The following is a 26,778-nucleotide window of genomic DNA, read 5'->3' as shown; positions in this document are numbered from 1 at the left end:
GGAGCAAATAGCACATCAGGCCCAGCATCCTGCCTCACAAAGGTAATTACCAAACACTTTGAATGGGCACAAGAGATCTGGTGAATAATTTTGGAGTAAGATGCTGATCAAGGAAATATTTTTAATCACTGCCACGTGGTAGATTGATTAAGAGGAATCAAAGCAGTTATTTGAAAACTCTTCTAAATGTACTTACAAATATTTATCTCTTTTTTTTCCTCCCCTCACTAACCTGTAAGCTTCAATAATAACTAGAGGGAAAAAAAACCTAGGGCAAAATCTTACAGGACACTGGAAAAGATGACAATGGATCAAGAGAGTGACTATATGCACAACACAGTGAAAGAGGATTTTCCACAAGTTTCTATTTTTTCCAGAAGTCTCCATTTTTTTCATAAATACTCTTTATTTTAATAGTCAAAAATACATTTATTACGCAGCAATAAACCTTTCTCAGGGATAGGGTTCTGCTGTATTCATCACTCTTCAGGCGCATATGCTTTCTAATAGTTCCTGTTCTAACTCTAAGATAAGCAGACACATGAAGGAAGAAATGTGTTATAAGTGTACAGCAAAGTTGTGCTCATTATGTTTAGACCTCAGCTCAGCGAAGAGTAAGAAGTAACCTATATGACACTGAGTGACAGAAATCACAGGGATGCCATTAAAAGTTACAAGAAACATGGTAATTATTTTAGAGGGAAATTGTTCAAGTCTATGCTATCTGATGCCAAATGTAGATACTGTTGATCGGGAAGGTTTGCTCAATCATTTAAATTTGCAAAACTTCTTGAATTTACATAGCACCCAACTGTTATCCATGAAACTCTTTACATCGGTACTAGCAGCTATCCCAAGCAGGAATTTGTGGAAGTACTGATTCATGTCATTGAAACATAACTGGGCATGTGTAACTAGCAATGAATCTTAACAAGCTGCAGACTTTCAGAGCCAATTTCCCCAAATGTTTTTTATGTCAGCCACTTAGTCTATATTTTCTCTTCTGCATACAAGTAGAACTTGAAAAACCTTGTAACTTTTCAATAATTTTTATAATGTTCAATGACTTGAAGATTTTCACCAGCTTACACACTAGGCTCATCAGACTATCCCAGCAAAACTTACAGTGACTTTGTTACTTTCACCGCCCACAGCTTCTGTTTGAGTCTGAAGGCAGAGTTCGTGTGGAGATGCATGAAGATCACTGTGTTTTCATCATTGAAGGAGCAGAAAAGGAGGATGAGGGTGTATACAGAGTTATAGTTAAGAATCCAGTGGGAGAGGATAAGGCTGATATCACAGTCAAAGTTATCGGTAAGTGAAGGAAGGAAACAACCAGAGTATGAGAGCATCTTGAGTTCACTGAAACCCACCCTCCTCAGACTGAGGCAGCTTCTGATTTTCAGTTTAGAAAAACTGAAAAGGGTCATAAAGGCAGGAATACTAGCAATCACAAAGTTTAGCAGAAGGCAACTACCTGTGAAAAACACTTCTGTCAAGAGGTAAGAGAACAACTCCCAGCTGAAATCTATGTACTCCCTTATGTATTTCCAATTTCAAGTGATCCTATCATTTTATAAATGACATTCCATTCTGAGGTATATGATTCATGCTTGTCTGAGATAAAAAAAAATTCTTGCCATTTTGTTGTGGTTTATGTTTTCAAGCAAAGATCACCTTATTCTATAAGCAGTAAATGGTTAATAGAATAGAGACATCATGATTCTGATATAAACAGATTGCCACTACAAATCACAGAACAGCAGGTGGAATATGATTTAGAGTTATTAATTTTTATAACATTTTTCATATTTAACTGTTTATACCCTGCCACACATGTGACAAAGGGTCAGCTTATAAGCAAACTCAGAAATAATAAAAGAAAGTTACTTTCAGCTACAGTATTAAAATTCAGAATTCACTGCTTAGGTGAATAATAAGTTTCTTTTCATCTTTTATAAATCCTAAATCAGGACATTTGCCACTAATATCTCCAAATAAAATATGAGACATGTCACCATTATATTCTATATAAAGTTAATTCTAGAGAAAATAGGAAACCCTGGAGCAAGCCTCTTCTTACAGAACAGTGTCACCTTGTTACCATACATTTTTTTGTGCAAAAAGCTGATTATTCAGCTCCCTTGTCCTTTCCAGACACGATCAATGGTGTTTAAAGGAAAACCAACCTAACACAGAAGCACCAAAGAGCAAGATTCACTTTAGAATAAGATAATACATCCTCAGTTGTACCCACTATTGCCGACAGAGCTGTATCAATATGATAAAGAAAAAGCATTAAAGAAACCTATTTAATTGACTTGTATACAGAAACTGAAACAGTAACAACTCTCATTCATTCTCACACTTTCTTCAGATGTTCCTGACCCTCCAGAAGCTCCCAAGATCAGCAACATTGGAGAAGATTACTGTACTGTGCAGTGGCAACCCCCTAAGTACGATGGTGGGCAACCAGTACTTGGTAAGAAGTACCAAAATACAGTCCCCAGCAACCTTGCCTGTATTTTTTTGTTGGTTCTTTACAACGGCACAGGATTCTCCGTTTACTCTAGGGAAGGCTGACCCTCCACAGCTAACATAGCAAACATTCCAACTAGGTTCTGGCCCTGCAATTTTAGGGAGAGGGTGCCCCCTACCAGCACAATCTGAATCAGACAAACGCTTCCAAAAAAAGCACAAGAAGGTGATACCAAAAATAGTTTATGCTAAACATTTTCATTCAAGACTGAAATTGTAGATCAACCTTTGGACCTACCTAGGGATACCAGCACAGATCTGTGGCCACCTCAGTCAGCAACTCCAGTCGTCTGCAACCTCAACCGCTTACACATTAAATCTATTTTCTTTTAGAAAGCGACTTCATAATTCTGCTCCACATACAACCACACACCACTGCTCACAAAACACTTTTCAATCATTTTAATGACCTTAAAATCTGTAGTAAAAACCTAGAGGCCATAGTTACCATGCAATACAGGAAATAAGCAGAAGTAATCAAGAATATCTCTGATACCAATTTAAGTTCTCTGCAGAGCATGGTGGTTTCTAGATAAAACTCCCTAGGATCCTAGGAAAAAAGTCAAAATAATGTAGGGTCTTGGCCAATTTTAGGGAGAAATTTCTCTGGACTCCAAATCTAGCCATTCGTTTAATGAAGATCACCAGAATTTGAGTTTCTTTTCAAAGAAATACAATGAAAGCTATATGGGATGCCAGGGCTAGAAGTGTTCTAAAACTCTTTTAACCCCCTGCATAGTATCTGGAAGAGAGAAGTTTGTATTTGCTTTTGGATACTTGGGGTTTATTCACTTCCACAAGAATAAAGTAACCTCATTTACTTCAACAGAAGTTATCTGTGGAGGAATAAACAAGATACTACTGGGCCAGCCCTTTGTGGTTTCATCTGTTCTGGCAGGAAGCAAGCAAGTCAACAATTCAAACTTATGTGCAAAGATATGTACCAATAGCTGTCCCATCACCACAGCCCACCCACACACACCCCATTTACTAGGCAAAGCACATGATTTTGTTTTGTATAGTTTTCAGGACACATACTTTGAAAGTTCTTTATTTTGTTTTCACAGAATGACACTGTTAACGTTCCACTAACTCTTTGCACTACATGAGGAGGTTTCTTCAGTTAGCACAAGGACTGTACTACTAGTAGAGCTAGAACAAAACATCTGGAGGAAAAAAAGCCCAGATGCAGCACTATCCATTCAAAGTTTTAAAAGCAAGTTAAAAAGGCAGGGGAAAGAGACATACGCATTCTTATGTCTTCATATTGTTACAGATGGCATTGTAGGCAGTCTGCTACAGTCTTTATTAGCTATATCCAATATAGAAAAGAAATTCACACTCCATCTTCACTGTTACACAAATGGGGTCTCATATACTTTTTGTATTACTAAAGCAGTATCTTTATCTATCATACATCTGTGCATTTGGGGAAATAATCTGCTTTACCAAATGTCACCAATAGTCCCAGTATGGTCTTTTTTTAAAAAATTCCAATTCTGATCTGCCACAATGAAGAAGCATCTCAGTTCTGACAGGAAACTATGGTTATCTAAAATTGCAGAAAACCAGAAACTGAGTTGCTGAAACCCCTCCCAGTCTCACAGACCCTGGTGGAGAAAAAAAAAAAAAAAGAAAAAAAAAAAAAAAAAAAGAGGAACATGTCAAAGGAACCATAGGTTCTTTGCTTACAGCATTAACCCTGCTTAAAAGCTACTGAAAACAAGCATGCCAGGAGTAACTTTATACATTAGAAGTAATGATACAACCTTTCAGCTCACCACCACTTGTTTCCCAAAACATTCTATAGACTCCCATACTCTTTTTGAAGTTCAGTGTAGGCAGGAAAGGCTGCTGATGCATGGTGTCTGTGCTATAGCATGTCAACAAACATGCCTGTCATGCTCCATCCCCCATTAGACACTGTGAATCAACTTCCCAGGTACACCAAAGGGACACCTGCAAGTTGATAGCCACGACCTTTGTGAGCAGCAGGGATTGACTCACCAGCACACACTGCTCGATTCATAAATCTTTACAATGTATTTGTTATAGACTTACATTATTGTAGCTGACCACTGTTACAGATTTATCCTCTGTAGACTATGGTAGAAACAGACATACATTACATAAAAATACACTGAATAGTGATTAACACATACCATGTATTTTCTGATTATTCACTCCCTAGTTCAAGATTAACAGCTTTGAGAACAAGTTCTGTTTAAAAGAAGTCTTTGAGAACAAGTTCTGTTTAAAAAAAGTCTATATGCATCACATCCAGGCGTACTATCTGCAACACAGAAGCAGCAGAAATTTAACATAGCTAGATGGAAAGAAAGCATCGATAACTTGTAGCATGTCACTGGAAAATAATGTATACAAACATTTCCAATGGGATATACAGCCATTCTCCGTATTAAGGACCAAGAATCACAGATTCCACTCCCAGTTTTGGGAAATCAGAGTTTAAAAGATGAACTGATAACCCAGCCTGACTTAGTCATTCTGAAAAACAGCACAATAGTTTGGGAAAGGCTGTGGATATTGAGGGGGTGAGGGAGGTGCATTAAAGACCTGGATTCTGGGCTGGGCATACAGACTACATCTAAGCTATACTACAGATTTGTTCTGCAGTGCATCCAGCTCTCTTGGTTCTCTGTAATCATACAGAGCATCTGTATTCACTTTCCTTCCCAAGGGAATCTAAGCAAGAAAAACTGTGTGTGGCCAGGACTTGCTCCACTCCACCATGGGACTGAAGCAGAGGTGGGATCTTCGCTGTCTGGGAAGCACGCCACAATTCCACCACTTGGCAATAGACACAGAGATCTAACTTCAGTTCTTTAATAAATCATATATAAATAATAAAAAAGAAAAAAACCACACACACAAAAATAAGTGTTCTTCCAACTAATTTTTTGCTTTGGGAATTATGCTGTTAGTGAAGATCAGTGAATTGCAGCAGAATATAAACTCTGTCTCATCTTACACATTTCAAGGCAATTTCTCTTTCACTGTGGAATTTCTGTGGAAATGCTCTGTCTTGTTTCTTTGCTGTTAGGAGTGAATGCTCCACCATTCTCACCAGAGAGGAATTACCATTTAAACCAGATCTGTTGTATCTATTTTGCATACATCTAAATGCCTTGATAGTAGCGTACAGCATGCAAAATGTGCTTAAAGCCTAATACCAGACATAGAAAATTCTAAATAACTTCTACTCTGAAAAGTATAATTGTTCAGGTAAGAACGTCAGATAGAAGGAAAGTAATGCAAAAGGAAACTGTAGGAAAATACCAAAGCTTCAAACAGTTCAGTTATACACAATAATTCTGAATCACATTTGGCTCTTTCATGCCATTGGGTGGAAAAAAATAGGTGATTTTATTTTTTCCTGTGATAATAATTTGCAGTTCTATTACATCATAAGAGCTATCCTTTTCAGGCTATATTTTGGAGAGAAAGAAGAAGAAGAGCTATCGATGGATGAGACTGAACTTTGACCTTTTAAAAGAGCTAACCTACGAAGCCAAGCGAATGATTGAAGGAGTAGTTTATGAGATGCGGGTTTATGCTGTGAATTCTATTGGTATGTCCCGGCCAAGTCCTGCATCACAACCCTTCATGCCAATTGGTAAGTTTTACCACACTCTATGTTATTTTAGGACAAAACCAAGACAGGACAATTTTTACCTCTTCTCTTCAACTGCCCTTATACCTAAAAAAGAATGTCTTAGGAAAGAGGCCATCAACAGACGGTCTCTATGTTCTACAACTGGCAACTCTATATTCTGTATTTATTCAACATTCTATAATTATTCTACAAGATGGCTACTCTCTATTTAATCAACCTTTTCCTTTGCAATCTTCCTCTTCTCTGTCTCTATTCCCCTTCCTGAGAAGCACAGAGGTTCCAGTTTCATGAAATTGCTGATGAATTTTTAGCTGTTATAATTAGAAGTGTGAGAGGCAAGCTGGATCTGGAAAGGAGGAGAGCTAATTGACAGAAATTTCCCTGTCCCTCTCAGCTTCTGCCATTCCCTTATGGGTGCAAATATCACAGTATCCCACCCAAGTACTCCCTTAATCCTGGCCCTCTCCACAGCTAAAAGGATAGCTGATTAAGAAAATATTTGAGGAATGATTTTCTATAAATAATCCTTCCCAACACAGCAGTGCAGTGTCTCCTGCAGTTCCTGAGCAAGGAGCAAGCTAAAGGAGTCCTCAGGAAGCCTGCCTGCTAAGAGCTTTAGGAAGAAGACCCAAAAAAATACAAACAGCTGGAGACTGAAATGACTAGAGTTGCTGAATCTACAAGTATCAGTGATGGGGGACAGTCTGCTGAAGGAAATAATATGAAAGCAGATGATGCAGTGAAGGGGTCAGAAGGAAAGGATGAACTGCAAGAAGGGTCTCTTAACTCTGGATTTCACACACACAACGGCTGGTCTGCAACAAAAGAGGACAAACAAAAGCCATCAAGCGGAGCTACTGAAAATAAAGGTCCACAGTTTTCATGGGATAGGCAGAGTTTTACTTGATTAAGGACAAAGTTCACACTTACTGCTTCAGAGAACAGGTTTGGGGTTTTGACTGTGTACTGTGTGGCTGTGTATGCTCCCAAATGCCTTCGCCTCCTGGGTGCTGTTCACAGTCCTTGCTGCCATTTCAATATGAAAATTTTTGACACAGCTACAGGAAGGAAACTGGGTGATATTTTTTTCATATTTTTTTTTTATAACAACTTTGGGAACTAAGATCAATTTCCACCAGTTGCACAGTTTATAAACCTGTACTTAACTTACTTTATTAAATATTTCTAATACATAAAATCTGTTATGTGCATTCAAAAGATATTCAGCTTATAATGCATATACACAGAGTATGCCAAACATACATTTATTTAACATGATTGCTTTTATGCCATGTATACTAACTTTTACATTCAGCACTCTAAGTGTTATCTTGAAAAAGTTACCATTGTTTGCTTTTTAGAATCTATGATTTCACAGTAGCATTTGTATCTGTTTGGAATTCTCCAGTAAGGGCTTTTCTTGATGGTTTTTTAATTAGTAGACAACAGTCATGCTTCAGAAGACCAAATTTAGCTAGTGTTCTTTCTGAACTATGGATTTCAAAAGAGCCATGACACGTTCTGAAAAGATATAAAATAGCTGTATCTAACTGAAACAAAAACTTTTCAGCCCCAAAATATTTTTCTCAGGCATGTCTCTATTGCAAATGTGCAAATCAGAACTAGTGTTTCTGTAAACACATAAACCTAACTTTTGGTCATTTTTCTGCACAGTTAGAGGGAAGTGAGTGAAATGAAATTTTGCCACCGATTAATTTGGTCCTCTGATACTGTACATTTTGTCTAATTACAATCAGGGTGTAAGAACAGCATAAAAATTTTACATATTTTTATTCCTAGACTTTTTTGCAGACTCCTGCTGATAATTTCACTCCCTTCTACAACTCTTCTTTTTTCATTGGCTTTTACTTATAAGGGAGCATATGTAACTAGGAACTACTTTAACTTCCTATTCCCCTCCCCATTGTAAGAACCTTATACTGCACTTCTATTAAATGAAGTATTAGGCGTTACATTTTACAATCGAGCTTCAGCTAATTTTTATTAAAACAGACAGTGGTAGATAATTCAGCTGTTAATCACTTGTTCTATTGCCTTTGAATTCTCACAGTTATATTGCTATTTCTCAGAATTTACTTCTACGTATTTCCTTATAGCTCCTCCAAGTGAACCAACCCACTTTACAGTAGAAGATGTTTCTGACAGCACTGTTGCCTTGAAGTGGAGACCCCCTGAGCGTATTGGAGCTGGGGGATTAGATGGTTATATCGTGGAATACTGCAAAGATGGATGTAAGTAAGCATGAGGACTCAGCAGCAGCAAGTGAACGTTATCAAAATACTGTTTCAATAGCTCCACTGCAATATCTCAGTAAATTAACCATATCCAGTATCACTAAATTTGAACTCTAATCTATGACTAACAACCATCACCAGATTACTATGACGTGACTGTAAAACCACAAGTCACATCAACCATAACACAACCCTCACAATCATCATAAACTTTAGTGTAGAAAAATACTAGTGCTGTTCCACAGTCTCTACTATACTTTATAGAGCATTCACAAACCGCATATTTCTTAAAGCCAATAAAACAACATGACCGTAACAACATCAGTCAATCTTTCAAGTAACTTACCTTAGCTCATTTAGTACTTGTGGTCTGGGAAGAGTGTAACTGTACCATATCCACAACATTCAACTTACTGTGATGCTACAATATAACATTTGTGTCAAAAACCCAACAAATGTATCACTTCAGTCATGAAATCTTCTCTGACACTAAGTTCAATTGCCACATAACCTAAACTAGGGGGTTTACAGGGTATGATTTATCCAGAATTAGTTTATAGTCTTTAATGAGATATCATCACAGAATTACCAGAATCCCTATGTCATCATCATAGAGTAATGATGTTATCAGTCATACTTCCGTGTCATTAGAATAACTAAGGAAGCCCTAGAATTCTGTTCTACAGTCTCAATTAAGAAGTTAATAAATCCCAACAGTTGTGTGCTCTATTATTGTTTTCAGCATATGTGGCTCTCACCCATCTGTTTGGACACCCACAGGAGACACGCTTATTCCAAGAAAAATTAAATTAAGGCCTCACTTTCTTGCTAAAAATAGTTCCAAAATTCCCCCTACCCCCCACTAATGAAAATAAATTTAGAGAAGCCATGCAGCTCTAAGCTCCATAAAATGGGACATCAGAGGAACTACCCAAAGATGTCTCACTTGACCTTAGCTGTTTTGAATAACAAAGTGTACATATTCCTTAACTCCATGTGTAAACACACCTTCTAGATCCAGAGTTCTTTCTCCACGTTAGTTTATGCCCTTTTAAGTGTAGTATTGCATGTTAAATTCATTTTACCCTAACACAAATTTACTTTCAATTATAGAAAAGGCATCAGTTTGGAAAAAAAATATTATTACAATAAGCAAATCCTGTACTTGCAGCTACAGAATGGATTCCAGCTCTTCCTGGCCTAACTGAGCGCACATCTGCACTGATCAAAGACCTGGTGACAGGAGACAAACTTCACTTCCGTATAAAGGCTATAAACGTGGCTGGTGAAAGCGGGGCAGCAATCATCAAAGAGCCTGTTACCGTTCAAGAGATCCTGCGTGAGTATCTAGACTGAATAAATCTTACTTGTCTATTTCTTCTGGTCAAAATTTTGCTTTCTGAGTATAACACCCAACTTTGACTAGGTGCCTGATACATTCCGGTTCTAAGAACATTACTATACTGCCCGGGTCTTGCATTTCTAAAGCATAGCTCTTAAAACAAAATCCTACTTGTTACTTTCAAAATATGGGTATTTTACCTCTTGTAAATAGCACTGTCACCCTTTATGAGACACTTTTTTTAGTTTTAGCTCTGTGCTGGAAAAGCTGTTAAATTACAGCAAAATGACCGCAGTGGCTATGGCAAGAGATCACTTTAAATAAAAGCCAGTTATCTATACTTGATTATCCTAGGTTATTAATTAACATCCTGTGTATCACCTAACAGCAGTAGATTATAAGTCATTTGACTGGAGTCCAAAAGATAAAGAGCTGCTAACAGTGGATTCCTCAGCCTTGACTCACACAACACGTCTGCCAGCCTCTCACTGACAGTAAAATGACTGTGTAAATGAAACAAAGCTGTAATGTATCTCCAAACCAAATGGACATTAAGACAGATACTCCAACTGTATTGTTAAGAAATACTTTCTGTAAATGACTAGGAAAAGAATAAAGAACACATGGAGAACATAAAAAGCTTTCCAATGAGGTAAAGCAGGGACTAGATGAAAAAACATGCACTAAAGTCCTCATTTTGTTGGTGAAGAGTAAACTGCTACAATGAGACTCCACTCCTTCCACCTCATAGAAAGAATTATAATTGAATGATTGTAAAAAAAGTAAAGGAAATCCATTGATCAATCTGCTTTCAAAGTCCGTAAGTATCTCCAAATGGCAATTTACAAGGAGCTGCAGTAGCAACAGATTAATCAGTCTATAACCACTCTTTTACTCCAATACACTGTTGCCTCATCCTTTCTATAGAACTGATAAAGTTCTCCAAAGAAACAAAGTCCACACAGAAGGCTCACATCCAAGGGAAGTCACCCAGATCTGGCAGTTCAGATACAACAGTTTCATAAATCCTGCTGTCATTGAAACCTGCTCAGTTGTAAATACGTAACTGAGATTTGCAACTAAATTTGTATCTAATAGTCAAATATATTTGAAATTACTTAGAGAATTAGTTACTCCCCACCTATATAAACAGTGTTTGCATAATTTTCTTATGCTTACAAGTATCCAAGCCTCTCCTCTTTGGTGTTTTGTCTTATTCGACCTATAAGTAATATTACAAATTATCTAAAACTTTCTATTTAATGTACTAATGCTTAACTGCAGAGCGTCCCAAAATCTGGTTGCCACGCCATCTCAGACAGACTCTGGTGAAGAAAGTAGGAGAGACAATCAATATTGTGATCCCTTTTCAGGTATGTATCAGTTTGTACTGTGTCACGGTTATCTGTCATTACTTACCTAGAGTAGTTTCCCCTTATGTGAGTTCCCATTCCTTCACTGCTTAAGTAGTATTACATAATGTGTAGCTGATGATTTAAAAAAAAACAAAAAAAAAAACAAAAAAAAAAAAACCACCACGCTCAAACATTAAAGGAAGGAGGAAAAAAAATCGTCACTCTTTCAGTCACTTTTTTTTTTTTTTTTTTTTTTTTTTTTTTTTTTTTTTTACAATCAAAGTTTCTTACATAAATCCTCCTTTTGGGGAAAAAGTACTGTAAGTAAACACAAGCCTGTTCTTACTTATTGACCACAGGATGCATCTTAAAGAAAGCAGTACACGTAAGCATAAAAACTCAACCAACTACTTTTCTGGAGCCAAGGTACATGATGTTACCAGGCAACTTCTTTGTCAGAAGTGGTATGTTCATTTCTAAAAGGCTGACTACAAAAAAGAGTTTGTATATAAACAATCAGCCCTATATACAGAATCTCTGCATATAGAAAGAATAGCTTGGGTATTACTGTATGTGAGCTCAAGGTGTAAAAACACACAGCATTCCAAGGATTATCAAAAGTGTATGCATGTAACTACACATGCTGCTATGGCATGTGCAAAACTGCTAAAATATACACACAGGCTGACCTAACCAGTTACCCTGTCTTTGCATTTTCTACAGCTGTGTAAGCAACTATAATGACCTTCTGTAAAACACCACATGTATTTTCTCAGATGCAAGACTATAATATTAATGCAGTGCAAGTATTAGTGTGTGAAAGGAAAAGGCTTTCTGAGTGAGACACAGGAAAAATTGTAAATTAAGATTCTGGTTCTGACAGAGATAGCCTCAGTAATAATAAATATATCGTTTAATCTAATCCTCATTCATAATTTGAATAAACTAAAATCTCTTTGCTGTCCAGGGTAGACACTTATGAAAATGTAATCACTTCTATTAGTGAAAAGCTTTGAAATTGTCATGTAAAAGATGGTGGAGATAGGCAAAACATTTTTTCAGCAAGGGAGACATATGCACACATGGCCTATATTCTTTTTTGGTTTGGGTAATACCAACGAGGGGATCTACATAAGAGCAAAACCTATGTAAAATACAATATACATGTCTTTTGCCCTGTGGTTACTGGGTTACATGAAAAGTTGGGTGGTTTTTTTTTCACAAAGATGTATCTAACCAGTAAACAGTTGCAAACCAATACATGGAGGAACTGCCTTGAATTGCATGCTTGTACTGCTTGGACACCACATGCTTATTTTTTTCTTTCATGTTTCTTATCTCCAAAATTGCTAAAATGGCCCCTTCACTGAGGTCTAGCCACATGCAAAGTTCAAGATTTTACACCTGATATTTCTGAGTTCTGTAAGTCTTTAAAAACATTATGTAAACAGATACTTTTACTGCTTTTATGTCCGAGTTGAAGAAAGTTTGCAGAAAATTGACAAGCTGTCCCACAAGCAGAGGAACAGATAAAGTTAAAACATTTTATAGGTATGTGTCTTATGTCCCCTATATCACTATCTTCCCAGCATAATAACCCCCCTCTTTTGCTTAGAGCAGCCTCATGGTGATATTCCCAGAGATTTGCCTGTTCCTTGCCCTACTCCCCTCCGTAGTCCTAGCTGACATCTCCTCCGCTCCCCAGGCCAGGGAAAGTACATGTAGCAACTAATCCTGAGCTTCACTTATCCTGCCTGATCATTCAGCCGTTGCCAAACAAAACAGATAAGGACCAAGTCTTCCCCGACTTTTCCTCAAGTAGAGGCACTAACTGAGGTTTTGGTATCTCACCCTGTCATTATTCATAAAACTGTACTAAGCTCATCTTAGAGATTTCCAGTACACTGCCAGATTTAGCCAAAATGAACTAACTGATTCAAAAGTTGAGCAGCTGACTGACAGTTGAAATCATGTGCTGGTATAAACTCTTGCATTCTAAGAGGTAAGGCTAATAAAAAAAAAAAATCCACCAAACTTTAGCCTGAGAACAAAACCAGGGGATTTTAATTAAGAGGTATTTGAGTGAATTATGTTCATAATAGTGTTGAATTGCAGCTATAGCTGTAATTCTTAATACTGCAAAAGCTATTTGGAATGCACAAAACTGAGGATCTTTCAAAAAAAGCAAAGCAAAAAGAACATTTCACTTCACATTTTGAAAAGGTTTAAATCACTGACAATTTCTATCGAAGGAAATAATCTAAGTAGGTATGATTGCAATCTTCAAGTTACAAAAATGATATAAGAGAAAATACATAAATACTGGAATTATGTGAACCCTGAGCTAGGGAACACAAGCAGGTAGAATACTAACTAAACTAATTAAAGTGTCAGTCAATGTCTTACACTATTTACAGTTTCTGTGCAACCCTGCCAGTGACCTCTGTGGTGACTACTATATCATTTAACACTGAAATTCTATTAAATACCTTGTCAAGGTATCCTGGGCTAAATGCTATTTTCAAGCCTATTCAAATCTGTACATTAAAATGCACAGAAAAGAACAAGTACAACGTTACTACTAACTCCTTCTGTTAAGTGCACTAAGCAGGTGGGACATTCTGCCGAAAGGAAGGGAGTGAACACATTCTTGTTTTAAAATAAACTACATGGGCACATGATTGAAGGGATATTATGTGCTATTAGTGGATTAAATTCACATAATTACTAAGCAGTTTTCTTGCCCATCATATATGTGTGAACATCTAAAAGCACTTAAATCAGGTCTCCCCTGGCAGTAAACTCCCTGAAGTTTCTCTGATGTGTTATTTACACGTTGTCAGTCACTGTTCTCTCTCAGATTACCTATTACACATTGCAGAAATCCAATCCTCTGAGAGATGTATTAGGAACATGCTTTCTATCTGTTTATGCTTTTCACAGTCTATAAATATAAGTAGTATATGAAAACCAATCCTTGGAACACTTGCAATCTTCCACTGGCACTCATAACACCTCAAAAAAGGAGGTGCTGTGAGTGCACATATCTGATCAACCACACTAGCACAGCAGCAGCAAAGCTTGATTTACAGTCAAGATACTTCTTACGATAAAGATAATGCTATGGTTTCTCACATCCATTTTTGCCAAAATACTTAGAGCCAGATCCTCAATTCCCCTCATTCCTCAATCCATCAAGAACTATTAAATCTTGTAATCAGTCTGAAAACCTAGCCAAGTATTTGTCCTGACACATTATTAGAAATTTAAATAAGATTTCCATATAATTATACCATATTAAGTAGATTATTTTCAGTTTGAAAGCATTCCCCTAGCCAAAACTTTCAAGCAAAATCCTTCTATCATTTTGAAAGAGACACACTAGTGGAAAGTAAAATAGAGTGAATTCTTGTAAAGTTCACCAGTAATTAGACAGGATATAGAAAAAAAACCCCAAACAACCACACAACAACAAAACCCACATCCTTTTACTTGTTCAAGTATTCCTACTATACCTTCCAGCTGAAGAAGAGAAGCTATGTCTTCCTTTAACAGGTTTTTGTAAAGGTTCTATGAAATGAGACCAGAGTAAAGGTACATTAGAACTGAACAAAATAATCTTGCATCTAATATTTCAGAGCTACAGGCCTGAGGTGACTATACCCTTGGCAGAAAGCAGTAAGAAAATCAGTTACAAGATGGGGAAAACAGAAGATCCAAAAACATTGCTCATTCAGAGTTTACTGTTAGGCCCGATGTAAAATCAGTTACAATACATCTGACTATTCAGATGTCAGAGAAAAGAACAAGTACTAAAGAACAGTGATTTCTAGGTGTTTTAGAAGTCCTTTAAGCGTAATCTTGGCCTGACTCTTATAAAACAAGTTTTTTTCTAATACCACAGAAAAATTATGCTGCACAGAGTTTCTGATCAAATACCAGAAAAAACCTGAAACAAAGGTGTAGCAAAGCACAAAGATTTTTTTTCTGCCTACCTTTAGGCACCTAACCCAGGAGTATCTTAATCTCCTGTAGCCTAAGGAAAAGATGCAGTCTTAAAGAGCTATTCCAGCCACCCAGTGAATCGAGGAGCCTTCCAGAGGTGCTCTCTCTGCTGTTTACTAGAGGCGCAGGGCAGTATGTGTCCTAATTTCACTGCCTTGGCTTCAGTTCCAGAGCAGCCTAAGCTGACCTGCCTGCTGGCTTGGATGATCTCAGTTTCCCTCCCCACCCATTTGAGCTACTCCTGGCATTCATCTAGCCCCGTGCTGCACCGTTTCACCACGTTAACTGGCAGAAACTTCCTTTTTAAAAAAAAACAACAAAACACCAAGTTATTTTCTGCTAGATTAACTATACAGTTAATAAATATGATATGATCTTTTCCTGTTTTCTTGGGATTCTTGGTTTGGAGTGAAACACTTTAAAAGAACTAAATATAATCTACCAGTTTTCCTGGAAATGGCCAAATGACAGTGATGTAAACCACAGATATCTTACTGATTCCACAACGTCATCTTCCATGGGTGTAGCAACACTGACTACTTAGGTTGACAGTCACCAAAAAAAATTTTACAATGCAGAAATAATTTTACAGTAAGATTCACATCCCAAGACTTCAAGATAAAAACAATTTTTCAGAAGCTCTTAGAAGTGTCCGGGGATAGAAAATCAAATGTTTTAAGAAAGGGAGAAGAGGGGAAAAAAGCTAATAAACTGCTCTAATATTAAAGGCTTGTGTTACTTAGCAATAATCAGAGCAAGCCAGATCCACTGATGGCTTCACAGATGCCTGGGAAAGAGTACAAGAGCAGCACAAGTATATTTTTTCTGGATTTGTTCTCAACATAAATTCAGTCTCTTTTCTAACTATAACTAAACAGCATCTTTAGGGCATGGTGCCACTAAACTACACAGATGGGAGCAAATATTTGTCTGCAAGAAAACACAAATTGCAAAGTATTTAAACTTTACTATCTCAACCCTGCCTATTAAAGTAGGCTTTCTAGATCACAAAGAAAAAAAGCCCAGAAAAATGAAAAATTGAAATCTATTATAGCCTAAAAAAAAAAAAATAATCCTTTTTTCCTCTTCAGGGTAAACCAAGACCCAAAATCATTTGGATGAAAGATGGTCAAACCCTAGACTCCAAAGATGTGGGAATTCGGAACAGCAACACAGACACAATCCTTTTCATCAGAAAGGCAGAGCTTCATCACTCAGGAGCATATGAAGTAATTCTTCAGATAGAAACCATGACTGATAAAGTTGCAATAACAATACAAATCATAGGTAAGAACCTGACAACATCAAAAGTAAGCATATCATACAAAATAAAATAGTGGCCATACTGAGGCAATCCAAAGATCCAGCTACCCTCCAGATCCCTTCTCTGACACTGGTTGGTAGCAGGTGACTAGAATAAAGCTCAGAGCAGGGCTACCATGTCACTTTGTCTTCCTGGCATATTATCCCAGCTTGAAATGATGTTTCCTAGAGACTTTTGTGAAGGGAGAGGGATTATCTCTGTGTCACACAGCTCTCGAGGGATTTTTCTTGCATGATTTATCCAGTCAGTCTTTTAATCCATGTCTAATTTCAGAATCAAAACATGCTTTCATAAGGAATTTTAGTTTAAGCGCATGTACAACTGCCTATTTGGGGTGGTGGGGTGAGGTGGTGGTGTTGAGTCTCTCTCCCGATAGTCTCATTTGATGTCTATAAAATTTTGTATCAGAAAAAACATGATTAATTATTCACCGTTTCCATACTATAGCCTTCAGTCACACTCTCCTCAGTTAACTTCCTCAAGTTTTAGGCTCTTGATTTATTTTCAAAAAAGATGCCATTCCATATCTTTGATCATCTTTTATCATCCTTCTTTTTACCACTTCAAGTGCGATAGAAAGAATTTAAAAGTTCTGGTGTTCTTGGGAATAGCCATATTGTCCTCAAGAAAGGAAATATGAATCCTGGAATGTATATACTCTTACTGGGTTTTTTCACCAGATGAGGACAGTGAGGATAAAATCATTCACTAATATACCATATTAGTGTTCCAAGAACTAGAAATGACAACCAGATACAGTCCTGTGAATTTGGAAAATTCACATTTAATGCCTTATTCTGTTAACAGCATCTAGTTAGCTTGAGGCTTGGTGGAAGCTTATTCTCTGCTATACAATTTCTATTCTCTTCTCTATTTTCTATATATAGTTATATATATTATTTATTTTCATTATATATTCTATAGCATATTATTATATATATATAATTATATATTCTATAGCATATTATTATATATATAAAATTATATATTCTATTTTCATTTTAAAGAATGCATTGCCAAAGTTTCAACAACTTCACTTAGGATTTTGAGAGATATATTCAGAGATCTTGCCTACTCAGATAATTCATTTCAGCCAGAGCTCTTCTATTTCTCATTAGAGCTTTACATAACATTCTTGATAATTGTTTTTACTTCTCCTTCCCCACACTTTCACACTGTCATCCAAAATTTCCTCCAATGTATCAATACATTTTAGACTATGTATCTTGGAACAAAAAGAGTATATAAACATAACTTCAGAATTAAAGATATAATGCTGGCTGTATTCTGCCTAAAATTTTATAAAATGACGTTGGCAGAATAGGTATGCAGTGGTGCCAACAGCAAACAAGAAAGGCATAAAAAATTGGAGGAAGTATGTTTTAATAGGACCAGCTGCTTCTGCTAAAAATGGCTGCAGTTCTGCCACAGCAAAATAAGTAAACAGCAGCTAAACCAAAGTAACGCAAACAAACTCGGGTAAAGGGGAACAGTGCACCCTAGACACCAAAACACCTTTCTATAACTGGTTAGTGACTCCAGATTCCAGCACATAGCTCTTACAGCACAATTCCAAGTATCTTCCACCCATTCTCTGGTACTGTAGAAAGGCATAAAAACACATACATATGCCATTGTCAAAGAGTTATTTTATATAGAAAATGAATGGCTGGAAAAAAGCAACTGATCTTATCACACAGATTACTACATGTCAGAATTGGAGGACAGGCTGTGAGCTTTTTACCTCTCGGGCAGCTTGCACAACTGAAAGGGAATAAAAAAATTTCACTTCATTCCTGGCCAATAAGAGACAGGGCTTGTAAAATACAGAGATACTTCTGCAACCAAGGCATCTACTCAGATTCTCGATTCTGAAACTCTCATCAGAACTACCTCTTGTTAATTCTATCAACAGCACTTTTTGCTCTTCAGATCATATATTCTCTTGGTAGGAGAAATGTGGGTGATTCAGGCGCTCTTTCTATACTACTAGTAATGCTTTAGGTGCTTTAGAATGGCATGCTGAAAAGCCAAGTCAGGCTTTCAGAGAGATAATAAATCAGTCAGTGACCTTTTGAGGTGTCTGTTCACCAGCTAACTTCCTTTGGCAAATGTCTACTTGATGAAGGAGTAATGCTTGTAGCTTCAGCCCTTATTGGTTTTGGAGTAAGGCAAGAATGCAGATAGCCAAAAGCTCTGCTGCGACAACAAGGTCAGTTCTAAACAGGAGCAAACACTTCTATTACTGCCATCACCTTCCCATACAGCCAAAATAATTGCTGCGGTTTACTCAAGGCCTATGAAATACAGACTTTTACTACAGAAATACAGTATATTTCAAATACTTATAGAAAAGGCGTCAAATGATGAAAATATCCCCAATCTCTGAAAAATACAGTTCCCTCAGCTTTTCCCTCCTCTACATGAATCAATAAATCATACCTTCTCTTGACCAAAGCAAACCTCAGTTTTTTGGGTTTTGGTGTTTGCTTTTTTTTTTTTAAAGTGGAATTATATATCATTCTCATTATGTGTTATATTTGAAAAGGTAAGTTATCATTTCTTTTTGAAAGATGATTGGCACTATCTCTTCTCCCCATTCTATTGGATTCATTAGTATGCAAAAATCCTCAGACATGCTTGTGCTGAAGGTAGCAGAATATTTCCCCAGAACATAAATAGCCACTCCAACAGTGTCCTACATAGGAAAATAATTTGTTACAGATGCATCACTAGGATTAATTCTCCCATCCTTTGTTCACCAGCTAGAGATGTACTGGTGAGTACTGAGAAAGGAATATTCTACAATTCTACAATGGAATTTTGAATAGATATTCTTGCATATTGCATTATCTCATCAAACCACAAAGATGAAAAATATAAAAATCCATTTAGCAAATTTATCCATCTCTACCTTTTCTAAGACTGTCCTTTGTAAAGCCTTACAAGTCTTGAGGCTTTCAGGACTCTTTTTCTTTATTCTATCTATACCACCATGGGTAGAAGTAATAATTTATTAAAAATGAAAAAGGGATTATTTAATACATCACTGAGTTCTTATCACATAGTAATCTAATAGCAGGTTAAGGCTTAAAGTCTTCTTCTGTTGTTAATGTAGTCATACTCTGAAATCGTTCCCCCCAAAATCATATCTGTATCTATGTACACATAGATAAGAATGCCTTACAGATATTACACACACACATTCTGAAGTCTAACTCTTCCAGTAATTACTGAATTAATGAATGACCTGCCATCCTGTTATTTTCAGTTTTCAAGGGAGGTTCGCAGATAACTGCTTTTAGGTAGTTAGGAGCAGTAAGGCACAGGCTTCAAAATTACCTGTCCAGTGAGGCCTCCCCAAAAAGTGTTCTTTTGCCTTCCGTTTCACCTAGGACTGTGGTTTTCTTCCATTTATCAATCTCTTCCTATAGGATTTAAACCAACTACCATCACCAGGATCTCCACAGTTTTTGACAAAACATTGTGTAGGGACCTGTTAAAACAAAACAAAAACCCAAAAATCCAACAAACCAACCCTGTTGTGTAGATATATCTGTAGGTAAAAACACAGGAAAAATACTTGTAAAACTAGACAGATACTGTGGAGGGTTATAACAGCAGGTAGACTTGAAAATAAATAATAAATTGCTAAATGTCACAATATCTGCCTACTATGAGATTATAATACACTTAATTCAGGGCTTGTAGAGCTTTGTCCACTGAAACTGTTGCAGTTTTCATATGTAGCATGCAAAATTCTTCTCTTCAAATCTATTCTGATTGATTGGCTTCTGTCTAACAAAGAGACGCACCTAGAATATATCTAGATTTTTGAAGTTGCAATTCAAGGTAACAACATATACATTTCCACATCTTCATAAGCAACGTTGTGCTTTTGGCATTACCATTCCCTATTTGAGAAACAGGGAAGAAAAAGAAAGGAGGCTTTACCTGAGGTTGGTAGCTGTTGAAAAACACAGAAGACTGCAGCTTTTTCTCTGAAATGTTAGTGTAAGAGAGGAAGGAAGAGAACAATAAATGGAATGAGAACAATGCATTCCATATTCCTTATTGAACTTCATGCAGTGTTCTAGTTGGTCCCAGCATTTTGCAATTTGAAGGACAAAAAAGGGTTAAAGATAGTTATAAAACAGTCTTTGATTCCCAAGTATGTCAGTGAAAAGAGAATTAAAGCGTGTTATGCTTTGACATCGAAAGTCACAGTTCCTCTAATAACAATCAAAGGCTGGTTTATTATTGGTTTACATATCCCTCTTTAAGGAAATACATGACAAACAACCTGTAGTTACATTCCTTTGTGCCTTGCTCATCTCAAACCTACATCTGTCAGATTATTACTATTTTCTTCATTTTTCCAGCTTAGCTCGAAACAGGAAGACAGTTTCCATTCAAATATCTGGAAAGAACCCAAACTATCCTTCACTTAATCACAAGACCATCTACCCAGACCTAATTATCATCTCCCCAATAGGACCTGTAACTGTGAAAAACAGCCCAACATATTAGAAAGGGGAACTAGAATCTTCAAATTAAAACAGACAGGAATTATTACTTAATAAAGCCAATTTAAATGTTACATTTGATTAAAAATATGAATGAATGATCCTTAAAAGAAGGAAAATTATTATAATTTTATAACATATATTCTTCTACATATTTCCACATATCTTACAATGGACATAGACTTCTGTACCTCTTTGAGAGTTCACTCTTTTTCTAGTTTTTACAGAGAAATGTCACTGGTGGGCAAACTAACAAGGACTGAGGCAACAGGAAAAAAAGTGTCAGCCAGTTCCCAAATGGCTGGCCTCCCTTACCTGAATATATACCCAGTTGCCTTTGTTGTTTGTATTACTCTCAGCGTACCTAAATAGCTGAGAAATTGCACTGAGGTAACAAAGTAAAAACTGTAGTAAAAGAATTAATCACACACAGCCAAACACAAACTTCTTACTCCATTTTAAGTAAGAGTTTGTCTGGTTCCAGCATTACTAAGTCTACTGCGTCATCCATTTCTCTGTAGGTTTCAGGCCTCTCAGAGGAATATTAGGAGGGTATTTGAAAGTTTCCCAACTTTCCTGTTTACAGTTTCAACTTCATATAAATGAAGTGTATTGCTACGGAACAATTATAGAAGGCTATCAAGTTCTATTTTTTCCCTGCATGGAAGGAAGTGACAAAGCTCTTAGATCTTCAACCAAAAGCTATGGGTTGTTTTTTTCATGTCTTCTCTGCAGACAAGCCTGGTCCTCCCCAGAACATAAAGCTTGTAGATGTTTGGGGATTTAATGCAGCGCTGGAGTGGACACCTCCACAAGATGATGGCAATGCACAGATCTTGGGCTACACAGTCCAGAAAGCTGACAAAAAGACAATGGTAAGAAATTGCACTGAGTCAGTGACTTTGTATGGAGTTTAACCTACTACTTGCTCTGGGAACAGAGACTTGAGAAAAACAGTTGAATACTTGATTCTCAGTTGTGTGTCCAAGGCATCCTATGGCATATCAGAGGCAGCTAAACATCGAAGAACAGAATCTAAAAAGAACCAAAAGGCTAAGTATAGAACTGTGTAAAACGTCTGGTAGAAAATGTAGAGAGAGACACCTAGCCTGCCCCATCTCTGGTGGATGGATAGCTCTTCTCAGAAGGTGGAATTATTTTTCATAAATGCCAGGATAAACTGAAGGGGAGGGAGGAAGAGCTAAGACCTGAGGTCCAATGCTAAGCACACTAGGGTATACACTGGGGGAGGTATGTATGCTAATCAAACTGGAAAATGTGCTCTCATGGAAGGCCCCATAAAGTAGTCATGTTCCAACGACACATCCTGGATCACGTTTCCCAGATATGAGTCGGGGCAGTGTAAAGAGTTTGAGTTTTTTCCTCCAAATGCAAGTATTCATCTATCATGCCAGCCAGAAAACAAAAGTAAGAAAATGTATCAGTTGATCTCCACAGGAAGCAACATAATATTCATTTCACAGGCTACTGTTAAATACTTGTCTACCTGTCTTCTCCTTGTAGCAAGAAGGATCTCTCCATACCAAAACTAGCACCATGTCTGACCTCTCATAGCATCTTTCTAAACAGTATAGTCTTGTTACAGGAATGGTATACTGTTTTTGATCACTATCGTCGCACAAACTGTATAGTGTCAGACCTGATTATGGGAAATGAGTATTTTTTTCGAATCTTCAGTGAAAATTTGTGTGGATTGAGTGAAACTGCTGCAACCACCAAAAACCCTGCCTATATCCAAAAAACAGGTAACATATTCTTCAAAACAAAGATCACAAAAGCTGCTAAGTACCAGAAGTAATACACTGGCAAATGAAAAATACAGTATTACTAGATGCACCACTAGAGATATTTTCATTACTTAGTAACCAGCACTTGTATTTTAGTATCAAGAGCCCTTATCTAGGCAGATCTCCTTTACTAACACAAACACCTGTTCAAAAATATTTAGTCACAGTGTCTTCTTAAACTGTATTATTTTAAGAAAATAATACAGCTGGGTTTTATTCTTATATTCTGGGGTTAAAAGTTTAAGATGTCTGTGGCGAAGACTTCCCCTGCAGACACACGGCTTTCATATTTTTAACAGAAGCTGAAAACCCATGATTGCCAGGACCTTTTACATTATCTAAAGCATTAAATGAGAGATGTTTTAGACTGAAGTGAATGTGAAGATTTCTTATCTCATAAATGCCATAGTGTTGAAGCTTCTTTAAATCATACAGGCAAATTAAATAAGAAATAGATTGTATACAAGTCAACAGGATTGAAAACACAGTTCTTACTATTTTGTTTCTTTTAATTGCAGGCACCACTTACAAGCCACCTACTTACAAAGAACATGACTTCTCTGAGCCTCCTAAATTCACTCACCCTTTAGTAAACCGTTCCGTGATTGCAGGATACAACACCACACTCAGCTGTGCTGTAAGAGGAATCCCCAAGGTACAGATTACATCAACTGTCATTGATAGCACAATAAGCCAAGATACCACCTTAGAATTCATGCCAGTTCAGCGTGACTGGAGTGTAACACAACTTGATTTAAAAAAAAAAGTAAGAGTCATCCAATAATCTCCCACTGCACTGATGCTTCACCAGAATGCATAGTGCAAGCATGTGCGTGGCTACACATAGAACCAGGTGGGCAACACAGTAAAGGAGATAGAGGAAAGGACAGTCATTGCTTATGGTAACACCATACCATTGAAAATGTACCATGTATCCATAAAATCTACTCAATGAAGACGGTAAAAAACAAAAAAGTACCTTCCCACAATGTGTATTTTTTTCTCTTCAGCCTTTCAAGAGCAGCTAATATAATATACTGTTCCATCAACCTAAACAATACATAGAAACACCAGTTCTTCTATTACATCAACAATTTTGAGAGTCAAGAGTTATTTTGCAAAACTAACTAGAATAAGACTGCTGTCATGTGTGAAGTTTTGGGGCTTTTTATTTTTTTGAAATCTCACCGGAATATTTTCTCAGTTTAAATATATTTGTTGAAGTCTTGTCAAAAAGATGTACTTTTTTGTTAGTCAGGAACAAGCAGTAAAAACTGTTTCAGCTAGGAGCTAAATTTAGGTTTCTCAAAAAAGGGAAATAGGCTTTTTGTCTGCAGTGAAGGAATTTACCATATTATGACATAATCTTGTCATAATATTAAATTAGTACAATCACCGAAAAAATGCAGTACCTTTTTCCCTTGCCCTTATAGCTGCTTATTTCCAGCTCCTCTCCCTTCCTCCTACCTTCACAAGGATCTAATAGCTACACAGCAAAACATGTAAGATAATTGCTCAAAGTTCAAATTAACTAAAAAAAAAAAAAGTCTTAATGTAATCATTTGCTGCAATTCATTGGATGAAGGAGTGTTAAACAAAACTCAAATATAAGAAGGAAGCATACCCATGCAAGGAGCTGCAAAAGAACATGAACATTATAGAATACCAGCAACTGTAGGCAAAATCCATCCCCCAGTAGCTTCCTCGGATTCATCAGGAAATGACAGTAACGATATTCCCTCTCGGTTAACCAACTTTTTCTGCATCTGTATCCACTTAATTTGGTTTCCATGGTTTTAAGAAGATTCTGTTAAGTACAGTAATCACAGGTTTTTAGGTCTGAGCATGCTTGCTCTTCCTTCCACATTAGCCTGAAGGATACAAATAGTCCTCATCCTTCAGTACATCTAATACTCTTAAAGCAACTTTTCCAGATACATTTGTGTACTTGCATTGCCCAAATTAACCTTAGCAAAAAGCTTCTGTACCTACTGCAGAGCTCTGCAACAGGTATTCTCTGTGAAAACAACCTTCTATTAACAGAGCTTTCCAATTCTGAATAACTGTAGATTATCAAGTAGACCTCAGATATGACCCGTATGGCACGAAAAAGTTACCACTTCTAGCAGAGCCAATATTTGTGCCCTGGTGGAAGTGTTGAAGTAAAAGACACACCCAGAAAGATAGAGGCCATAGGAAAAGCAGCAAAAAAAAGTTTGAGGCAGGAAAAAATCCAGCTAGTATCTTTAAAGAAAATTAAGCATGCTAACTGGGATGCACTGAATTGTCTATCACAGGTCAGAGACAAAAGCAATTCAGTAGATTTGAAAGCACTCTATAACTATAAAACAGTGCAGCAGTTTGGTGGTTTGTTTGGGTTTTTTTTTTGGGGGGGGGGTGGATGAAAAAATGGAAAACAACAATTCTGAAAGTAAAATAGATGAATACAAAGCTTGGTCTCCTACTCTTTAAAGCTTATTTCTTCACTGTATGTACTAACAAGGCTGAAATAAACAAAACCAGTTGGCTTTCTATCAGATTTTTCATTTTCAAAATCTCATTTATAAAAATTAATGGCACATTTCAGGTACCAGAAACAAACAAAATGACTTGAATAAGTACAGAGCCAACTACTTTATTACTCAGCTGAAGCCAACAGGAACTTTATTTTGAAATTCCTGAAGGTGCTAAAGATATGCTGAATCCTTTCCCAGCCCAACACCAAGTTGGCCACCTAACATCTGTGGACATTTATGATACTTCTGCTCTAATAATCTGTGCATTTTAATCCCCCTTCTGTAAAAATAGTTGAAGGATTCAAATATATTTTAATAAGCACAATTAAATAACTCCTGAAGGAATGAATTTGCTACTGGTTCATAGGGTGGAGTTTTTTAAATTGTAGTAAAAAAGGGTACAGATCTATATTCTCTACATGCTATGAGAGCTAAATACTGAACATTTGAATTATTAGTTTCATGTGTTTGTACCAAATAAGATGTTCCTTGAAAAATTATTAACGCTGCTGTGCAATATGTAGCTCTCATAATGCACAAGCCTTTGATGGCTAAATTAAAGCTGCAAGATCAGCTGTAAGTCTTCCACTTTCTGCATTTTATTTTAAATTTCTTCCTTTGTGTTCTTCAGCCAAAGATATTCTGGTACAAAAACAAAATGGATCTCTCTGGGGATGCCAAATACCGCATGTTCAGCAAACAGGGCGTGTTGACCCTGGAGATCCGGAAACCCACTCCATTTGATGGTGGCTGTTATACCTGTAAAGCTGTTAACGAGTGCGGTGAAGCTGAAATAGAGTGCAGACTGGACGTCAGAGGTAATCTAATGAACCTTATGGATAACTAGTACTGCAATGAAGAAAGATTAACAGAGATCTTAAACATATATTTCTCTTTTATCTTACTCTGACTTCTTCTGTGATATAAGAAGTTTGGTAATTACGTACACCAGCAAGATGGTGTTTTTCATTCTGAACTGTTATAAAGTTAGGTTACTTGCTAGGTAATACAGGTCTGAAGGTGGACCTTATTATGCTTCTAACTTCTAGAGAAGCTACTTAGCACTGGAATGGAAGTCTACCTACCAACACTGCAGCGTGGATGATTTTATTAGCCTTTCTGCCATACTCTAACTGAAAGTTTTAAATTAAGTCATTAGCCACATGTAAAAGGTAACACATGCTACATCACAAACATCTTTCAAACACTGCTAATTTATTTTGTTTATCAAAAGAGCCAGGAAAAAGAAGTCACAATAAAAAATATTGACTAAATATTTTGGTAAAGTTCCTACTAATGTATCTATTTGCCAATACAAACATAAATAACACCACTTCAAGTGCTCTTCAAAAGCTGAACGAGCTGTGAAACTGATGCACGTAATGGGCATTGGCAGAGCTCAGCCTGCAGCGCAGCAAGCCTGAAGGCAGCTCTGTGCAGCAGTTCAGTGTTTTATTCTGCACTAAGTCAGG

The 26,778-nt window shown here is 36.9% G+C and overlaps 1 protein-coding gene across 1 annotated transcript in view; it reads left to right on the top strand.

Moving 5' to 3' along the window:
- The window catches only part of MYBPC3 (myosin binding protein C3), a 61,442-nt gene extending 35,282 nt beyond the window's left edge, over positions 1 to 26,160 (top strand). Inside the window, exons 22-32 of the mRNA XM_056347308.1 lie at positions 1,155 to 1,314; positions 2,378 to 2,482; positions 5,987 to 6,175; positions 8,293 to 8,427; positions 9,602 to 9,769; positions 11,057 to 11,145; positions 16,224 to 16,419; positions 21,718 to 21,857; positions 22,589 to 22,748; positions 23,309 to 23,445; positions 25,938 to 26,160. Coding sequence (XP_056203283.1) covers positions 1,155 to 1,314; positions 2,378 to 2,482; positions 5,987 to 6,175; positions 8,293 to 8,427; positions 9,602 to 9,769; positions 11,057 to 11,145; positions 16,224 to 16,419; positions 21,718 to 21,857; positions 22,589 to 22,748; positions 23,309 to 23,445; positions 25,938 to 26,153 — 1,695 coding nt within the window. The 3' untranslated portion in view covers positions 26,154 to 26,160. The remainder of the gene's footprint in view (positions 1 to 1,154; positions 1,315 to 2,377; positions 2,483 to 5,986; positions 6,176 to 8,292; positions 8,428 to 9,601; positions 9,770 to 11,056; positions 11,146 to 16,223; positions 16,420 to 21,717; positions 21,858 to 22,588; positions 22,749 to 23,308; positions 23,446 to 25,937) is intronic.
- The last annotated feature ends 618 nt before the right edge of the window (positions 26,161 to 26,778 follow it).

Source organism: Falco biarmicus, chromosome 7 (genome assembly GCF_023638135.1).
Source record: "Falco biarmicus isolate bFalBia1 chromosome 7, bFalBia1.pri, whole genome shotgun sequence".
Lineage (NCBI taxonomy): Eukaryota > Metazoa > Chordata > Aves > Falconiformes > Falconidae > Falco > Falco biarmicus.
The sequence above is the reverse complement of the archived record's forward strand: the minus strand, read 5'-3'. Positions and strand labels throughout refer to the sequence as shown.